This window comes from Saimiri boliviensis, chromosome 6, assembly GCF_048565385.1.
Source record: "Saimiri boliviensis isolate mSaiBol1 chromosome 6, mSaiBol1.pri, whole genome shotgun sequence".
Classification (NCBI taxonomy): Eukaryota; Metazoa; Chordata; class Mammalia; order Primates; family Cebidae; genus Saimiri; species Saimiri boliviensis.
The window spans coordinates 41,788,531-41,797,628 of NC_133454.1; the positions used below are offsets into that span (position 1 = coordinate 41,788,531).

Consider the following 9,098-nt stretch of genomic DNA (forward strand, 5'->3'; position numbering starts at 1 on the left):
GGTAAATTAATGATGAACAAAACGTGAAACTATCAGCTCAATGACTCTTTAGTTGGTCAACTAGGAAATGTGGAGTTGGATTTATTCAAGAGAAATCTCAGACATTAAAAGTATATTCCAATAGGATCAAAGCCAAAAGAAGTCCCCTTTTTCACATAATTGGATTTTAAACCTGTTATTTTCAAATTTAACAATGATATGCCCACTTCTGCAACCCTATGTAAATATATAAATGCTTATATATGGCTGTACAATGGTTTTCATTCCATATTTAGTAATGATAAAATGATACTGATTTCATTGAATGTAATTAGATAAAAATTATAGATAATTATTATAATTTTACTTCTCCCGAGAGCTATAAGCCTTATGTTTAAATCCATAATCCTGTATCAGTGACTTATACTTGTAAATAATTTAAGGTTAAATTAAGCATTTACTTTCATTGGCTTTTTGGATTTCATGTGTTCTTTTATCTTTTGGATTTGACATTTCCACAGTTAACTGAAATGTCTTTATCCCCCCTAGGACAAGACGAGTGCCTTGAGCCTGAGCAACGTAGCAGGAGTCTTCTACATTCTGGTTGGCGGCTTGGGCTTGGCAATGCTGGTGGCTTTGATAGAGTTCTGTTACAAGTCCAGGGCAGAAGCGAAGAGAATGAAGGTGGCAAAGAGTGCACAGACTTTTAACCCAACTTCCTCGCAGAATACCCAGAATTTAGCAACCTATAGAGAAGGTTACAACGTATATGGAACCGAAAGTATTAAAATTTAGGGGTAGGACTTAGGGCCAACTACAGTGAGTGGGGAATGCATCCTGTGAACGCAGTGTTGTGACCTGTCTGTCCAGTGGTGGTATTGCTTGCTTCTAATAGAGCTTTATATTTTTGAAAACTTCAGTGCAAATTGGTTCGGTTTTCTTTGGCTGCAGATGTACTGTTTGAAACTTTGTGTTGCCAATAGATATCTGCATTGCAAGGGTCAGAAAGACAAAAGCAAACGAGAATTGCTCTGTTAAATGATTTAAACAGTATATTTTACCTGAAATTTGGGGAAAATTGGAAATTAGATCTGGGCTTCCTTGCACATAGACTTTTGTTACAGTTCAATTTTAGGGTAGGCACTAACAAAATAAGCACAAAATCTGTTCCAAGTGATCAAAACCCAGACAGTTGCCTATTTTTGACAAAGTTTCATTTGCTTTCTGAGGACAAATACATGTAAAAACTTCAAAGCACAGAGTATGTACTCAATGAATTTTGGCTCCTCTTCTAATTTGTTTTATATTAGCCATCATTCTACATTTTCAAAACATGAAATCCCACTTTTTATTCATCTGATGGTAGTCCTTGAGCCAGACCTTTAAGGAAGAGTGATAATCAGAATTTTGACTATCATACACATTTATTAGATGAAACTCAACTTTTATGCTGAAAGTATCACTAAGGTAAATAGACATTTTAGGCATAACAGCAGTTTCTCCATCAGAGATGTCAGCAATATTTGTGTCCTATAGGAGAGATTCAGAAAAAGGTAAGAATTGCAGTGAGCTATTATTAACATTTTTTTTCATTTCAAGTGCTTTTAAGCAAGCCAGGTCAGCCCCACTTACTCACATCCTCTCATCATGGCACAATAAAAAAATTATAAGCATTCAGTAAAATATAGGAGATGGAGTTTTTTTTTTAAATCTAAATGTCTACTTCTTCTTTCCTCTAATAATGGGAAGTAGTTTTAAAATAAGATCTGAAAGGATTTATTATTGCTTTTGCTAAAATCAGGACTCTAAAACCCATTTTCTAAAATTATCTGTACTAGTTAACTGAATAGGCTGCTTGGTTTGATTACAATGATAAATGAGTCTTTGAAATTCCAAGAGATATTTGGTACTTGATGTACCCTAGAGTCAAAAACCCGATATACTTTCAGTAAGATGTACATCTGAGTTTATACCAGGTAAATATGCTTGATTTGATATATATTTATATGAAAGGTTTTGAAATACTGTATCTTAAAGCAAAGAGCCAATGCCATCCTTCTTAATCAAGATCTAATTACTGTCATCCGTAATGTAGAAATCAGTGACTGAGAACTAAAGCACATAGATAATTCCAAAATGGCACTTTCCTAATTTTATGAAAATGAATTAAAAACTAAATCCTTAATTCACTAGGTCCAAACATTTTTAGTATGTCTTATAATAGCAAAACCTACAAAGTGAGATAATATCAAGGTGCCTTAGGCATTAGATCATCTTAATGTTTACAGAATTGAGGAGAGACTTTTTTCAAATTGAGAAAAACAATAATTGATTAGTTTTCAGAGCAAATTATTTGGACTGAATTCTGAGATGAATTTTATAAGAAGATGTCCTTACTAGATTTTGTTACCAGTTCATTAAAACTGACTTTTCTTTGGCATAACAAAGGCACTGCAGCCATCATCAGCAAGGACAAGGGTGGGGAAGCAAAGCAAAGAAAAAAAGAATATTACAAATTTTTAGAAAGAAATACTCATGTATGCTAGTTCATTTCAAAGTTAAGGAAAGTTATTAAAAAGATATAAATTCTCAGGTTTTTATATATAATGTTGCACATACTCGTAAAATTTGGGAATTTACATCTCTTCATATATTTATATATATTTAATATATATAGTATATATATATATACACACACACACACACGCACACACAATTTAAATGTAAGATTGTATTTGGAGTCTCAACTTGGCATTGAAGTTCATCACATGAATTGCCTTTAGAGGTAGATTTGAACATTAAAGACAATAAATTTCAATTAAAATGAAAGCATTCATCTGACATTTTAAAAGACAGTTGTATTTAGGATAAATGAAATAATCTGTGCCTGTCAAAACTTGTAAGTAAACAGTTTTTACTGTACTCTCAAAGGAAAACTTTCATAAACTCTATGACCATAATTATGCAAATGATTGGTAATTCAGAAATAATATTGTCTCAGAATCCCAAAAAACAAAACCTGACATCTTCAGTCCATGGTAGAGTCTGCTAAAAAGTGATCATTTCTCAAGGAAACATATATGATTAAGGTAACAACCATTAGCCACAACAATCCAACCAAACCTAGACCATATGTAAAATTGCTAGAAATTTTTCCAGTTTGAGGAGTCTCAAAAGGTTCACATCAAGATGAATAGAAATGGCATTTTATGGAAGATGCAGATGATATAAGTATAGGAAATAAAAATGCAAAAACAGATGTAAAGAAAAATAAGTCAAAGTTTTATTAATTAATATACTTCCTTGCATTAATCTGTAAAAGAGGAGAGCATATTGAGATTATACGGAATTGTTCAACCTTTGAAAGTTTTCTTTTCTTCATAAATATGATCAAGAAAAGAAAGAAAACAAAAACAGATTTTATGGCAAAAGCCTTCTGAAAACACTTTTTAAAAATTATCATGCTTTTATTAATGGTATTTTAGTATTTCTTCTAGAAGAAAAATTAAAACAAAGCTAGTGGATTTTTAAAAATAATTGTCTATTTTACTTAACATTAAATGTTGAAAGGAAATGTAAAGAAACATATTCAGACTTTGATCTTGGTTTTGTTTAAATTTAGTGATGAGTAGATATCTATGAGTTCTCTGGAACTATCCTTCCTAAATCTCTTGTTAAACAAGAGATGGGTGGTTTGGGAACTCTGAGTGGTTTGGGAACTTGAAAGATTTAAGATTGGCTAATAAAATGGTTTGGATTAGACTCATGGATATTCATTTTTCTTTTTTTCCTAAGCATGTGGCTTTACTTAACTAATATAAGCTTCCTAAATCTGCTCTCAAATTGTTTTCTTTAGAAGATTGTGGAAAATGCCAACGCTGTAACTAGAATGCTCCTTATAGTTAGGTACTCACTAAAGGGTTCTGACCCCACAAATCTCCATCTAAAACACATAAAACTGAAACAATTACACTAGAAAGTTATTTAGCATCTTGATACCAAGTCTTGGCTTATGTTTCTTAAAAATATTTTGTTGCTATATTTTCTTGATATATATAGTACTGTTTTGCTAATGCTTCTTTTTATACACATACCCTAATATTGAGTAGAAAAATATTCATCTTTAATAACACAACCTTCCCAAGAGTCTCACTTCAAGAAACAAGAGTATTGCAGCCATGTACACTTTTTAGTTCCCTAGTGAGATTCTTCTATATGAGTGAGGTTCTTGATTAAGGGATCCTTTCAGATGCTTGAATTGAATTGATCCATTTCTAACTTTCTCACTGGTGCAGTGAAATTCAATTCTGTTCAATTTAAAATAGTGGGCAATATATTCACTTACATATTTTAAGGTACAATTTACATACAGTAAAATTTATCCTTTTCAGTGTACAATTCTGCAGTTTCATAAATTATGAATAATTTTAGGATATTATCCTATCAGTTTCATTTACAAGGAAAAGAATCTTCCCATATATGGTCATTCATCCACTCCACAAATATTTACTGAATGCCTATTTTGTGCCAAATAAAGGTCGGAATAACTTTTATTTCAAGGAACTAATAGAAAATAATCAGGTAGAAGTGTTGTTTTTCTCTAAAATCTTTGTTATATTTCCATGATTTCTAAATATAAAAGCTATTCAAATTTCTGGAAAGACCATATCCTCAGTTCTGATTATGATAAGTATTAATTTTTAACACTATTTACTGAAACAGAACTATGAGATTGACCATGATTTTGTCATCTATATGTCATTACTAGCAATTTGACTTCAACTTTCTTAAGTTTTCAGAGTAACTGATCTGTAAACATTTTTACTCCACCAGTTTTTAAACTAGTTACTAATTTCATGACTTCATATATAATTATTCTAATATTTAAGCTCCAGGGCAGAATAAACACAGGGATGGAATTTCCTAAAGATCTGGATACACTTGAATTCACAACAGGGAATTAGATACATGATGAGTTGTGAGTTATGACTTAAGTCATAACAGACTTAGGGAATAGCTCCTTTACCCTATTTTCCTCTTAAGTTAGAATTCTAGCTACTGGAAAGAATTTAGACAGTGAATGAACAGTTGTGAGACTAACATAATAACACTGCCTGTTTCTCCTTTGTATAATGTTATCTGCTATCGAATGGGATAAGGAACAGGAATTTACTGATGATTTCAGATCCCTGACTCTATAACCTCAATATGGGAGGTTTCCCAGTGATGATCATTCAATAGGCTTTGAAACGTATCCCTTTTCAGTGCACCCCTTTTAATTACAGTTCTTAAAATATGAGGCTTAGTGGCCACAATAGGCATAGAGTGAACTGTACGTCACTAATTGTGCTGTTCTGGGTCATGTCTATAACTGGTGTGAATGAATGAAAGTGTTTGTGGATAGGTCTGTGTTATAAAACAGGAAGATCTGTCAGGAATAGTCTATACATATAGTTTGTTTAGGTACTTTATCAGTTCTGAGAGTCTAATCCTTGCATTGTAAAGACATTTCATAACAAGGAAGTAGTATTTTTTAAATGTTGTCAAACATAAATAAGCTTTTAAGCTCATCCAGAAGTACTAAGATATACAGTGCAGCAAGTTGAAAGATGTTTCCTGCCCAGATTTGCTGAACAGTAGTTAAATATTATGATTTTAGAATTAGTTTTTTCACAGGTAGAACAACAAAGTCTAGATGGATTCATTCTTCGATGTAGTTAAGCTTTTCTTTCCCCGGATAAACAGTTTTCATATAACCAAAAGAATATGAAAAAAAAAATGCAGATGTCTAATTATTGATATTTCAGTGTGTGTTGTGTAACATTTTGTAGAAGAAACAGAAATATGATAACACTCCGCATTCTTTCTGCTTTCTTTCCATGCAACCTAGCTGACCTTTTCTGAAGCCATAAGAAACAAAGCCAGATTATCCATCACTGGGAGTGTAGGAGAGAATGGCCGCGTCTTGACGCCTGACTGCCCAAAGGCTGTACACACTGGAACTGCAATCAGACAAAGTTCAGGATTGGCTGTCATTGCATCGGACCTACCATAAAAACCAAAAAAATAATTGAGTGCCTTAATTTAACTGTGTTGGTGACTGATGGAAATGCAGCCCTGAGGGACACGCCACGTGCGGGTCTTTGCTAAACCAATTCTTTGGCTGAGAGCCGGAAGTCTGTCCTAACGCTCTGGCCCGACATCAGCAGCAGCAACGTGTGCATGAGCTCAGCTCGGAAACCCAAACTCAGATTTTATATCAGGAAAACTCACAATTTAGGTTTTTTTCGGGGAGTTGGTGGGGTGGGGGGAGCTGGGACGGGTGTATTAACAGCAACAAATTTCATTTGAGTGGACTCAAAAACTAATCAGACTTGCAAGTTAGCGCATTAAACTGTGAAGTTCTTGCTCAGAAAGGCCTTTGTCTTCACCAGAAAGGATAAAATAGTTGTAGAAGTCCGTGAACATGCTAACCTGTGTCTCCAGAACACCCATATAGTCCCTGGAAGAAAATCCAGCTGAGAAAACAAATCTCTAAACTGTGATAAGAAAATAATAAACAAACATGTAAAACCTGTGGAAGAGAAAATAAAGGAAGTATTTACACTTACTTTGGAGAAAAATACTGAAAGATGCTTGCTTTTTAACTGACGTAAATTCACTAGAGGACGACGCAATTCTTTTTTCTAACCATCTTAGGGAACAATACATTGCAATAATTGATATAAATGCCATCACTGTAATAAACGTTAGAGACTTTTTAAAAATAAAAGTTGTTGATCATCTTCTTGTTTGCTGTAACCTTCACTCTGTCACATGAGTCGGTTCACGGATTGCATTTGTCTCACAACCAGGAAGAAAAGCTAAAGGAAGAAAATGTTTAGGCTCAATCATCAGTCTGTAGTGTAGACTCAAAAGAGACTATGGGTCACTCATGTTAACAGTATTATTTATAATCTTGTTCTGTGTACAAAATTGTGGTTTTTTACCCACCAAAAAGAATAAATCAACAGATGTTCTTAACACTATCTACAGAGCTTAAAAGTTTTTTTCTTATCATTATAAAAGTTATTTGAGAAATTATAAGACAATATGAGAGATCATAAAAGTGGTGGGCCATAGTGGAAAATGTAGCTAGCCCTCATTATTTTTTGCATACTAAGCTACCCTCTTCAGATCTTTGACTCATTAACAGATTAAATTGTCAAAGATGGAGTCTTTGAGTTGGGGAATGAATCATTGTCCTAACAACAACATACCTTGTAATTGTATGTTGAAATTTTACTTGACTGTGTTTTGCTGCATAAAATTATATGTCTCTTGAGCTTCTTCCCTTATTCCTATTGTTCCATTTAAATCATTTGAAGGCACTAATAATAGTTTGGCATAGAGAGAAAATGAAGAATTAGTCTTTGTTTTCAACTGGAAATTGTAAAGAAAATTATACTCATATGTTTATTTATAAAAATCACTTTATGTATGAATTAAACTAACACGGTTCAAAAGAAGGTTTGGTTCATTTGAAATGATAAATAAGTACTCTAATGCAGATAAATATCATGCACTTAGAGTATTGACAGAAAGCACAAGTTAGGGTGATTTCAGAAGTCTGGCCTTGAAGGATGAGTTGAGTTTTAATAGAAAGAGAAGGTGTTAGGAGCCATATGGGTGAGTAGTGGCCCAAAGCCGTGCACATCAATGAACGCCACTAGATGGGCTAGTGAGAACACAAGGTGTGATATCATAGAAGATAAAGTTGGAAAAGGAGAAGGCTTAATTTCCTTCCATCAACTCTCAAGATCCCATTCCCCATTCAATCTCTGTGCTGCAGTAAGTGCAGTCTTAAACTGTGTAAATCACGCACGCACATGCGCACACACACACACACACTAACACAATCTTAAACAGTGTAAATCACACACACACACACACACACACACACACACACACACACAGACACACAGGTCCCTCAGGAAAAATTCCAAGCTCTTGAGAGGAGCAAATGAGCCCCTTCATGACCTGGCCCTACCTTGCTTGTTTCTTTCAGGACTTCTCTCACTTCTATCCAGCTACTCTCGTCAGGAAATGAACCTCCAAAGCAGCACATGGAGCACTGCATAGACTATTTACTCAGTATGTAACTCCTTCCTGTCTCCTCTTTACCTAACTAACTTGTACTCGTCCTTCAATACTCAAATTGAATTTTACTTGCCATGAAAAGATTTCCATGGCTATCCACCACCCCCTGCCTGTGAGATTGAGTTAGGCGCCCTTCTTAATGTTTTCCCCCATCATGGCACTTACCATACTGCGTTGTAATTGCCTGTGTACTTGTCTGTATAACTACTAGACTGTAAGCTCCTTGAGGGCAGGGACTGTGTCTATCTTGTTCACAGTTGTATCCCCAGCACCCAGCACAGTGCCTGGCATATTGTAGGTGCTTAATAAATATTTGTTGAATGAATGAGTGAATTGAATTGAATTAATTTAATTAAGTGAAAACAGAAAAAATAGCATCTTTTCCTATTAACAATTTCTAGAGTATATTTTAAGTACATATGGTCCTCAAGTTAATAATCATTTGACTAATGATTATTCAAGTTTACAATGATGTTAAAAGGTGATATGCACTCAGTACAGTGCACAATAAGTTACATGAGATATTCAGTACTTAGTAATAAAATATGCTTTGTGTTAGATGACTTTGAGGCTGATATAAGTGTTCTAAACACATATTATCTATGCTAGGCTAACCTACTATGTTCAACAAGTTAGATGTAGTCAATGCATCTTCAACTTACACTATTTCAACTGAAGTTGAGTTTATCGGGATATAACTCCTTTGTAAGTTGAGGAGCATATGTATATAGTGAGCCAAATGAGGGCTGCAGGTTGGCTGATTTCATAGTGTTGTCTATGTCACTGGAAAGCATGGCTTAAAAAAAAGATGATTTGATAAATTTTTTAATCAGGTGAGACTATGCTCTATGTAATTTTATATAGCTGTGAAATCATTTGTTTGGGTGGATAAACTATTGAAAACAAAAAAAAAGAAAACTACCCCAGAACAAGGTTTTTGTGTGGTTTTTAGCCATATTTCTAAAGGTATTTTTCATTTA

At 33.9% G+C, this 9,098-nt stretch overlaps 1 protein-coding gene across 6 annotated transcripts in view; it reads left to right on the plus strand.

Annotated features, from left to right (window-relative positions):
- The window catches only part of GRIA4 (glutamate ionotropic receptor AMPA type subunit 4), a 359,494-nt gene extending 351,048 nt beyond the window's left edge, over window positions 1-8,446 (plus strand). For 4 of the 6 annotated variants that reach the window (XM_039471113.2, XM_074400500.1, XM_010334607.3 and 1 more), the window contains exons 16-17: window positions 529-663; window positions 5,870-8,446. In XM_039471113.2, coding sequence (XP_039327047.1) covers window positions 529-663; window positions 5,870-6,034 — 300 coding nt within the window. In that variant the 3' untranslated portion in view covers window positions 6,035-8,446. Of the gene's footprint in view, window positions 1-528; window positions 777-5,869 lie in introns of all 6 variants that reach the window. The other 2 variants (XM_074400503.1, XM_074400502.1) reach the window with 2 other exon arrangements.
- Window positions 8,447-9,098: the final 652 nt, after the last annotated feature.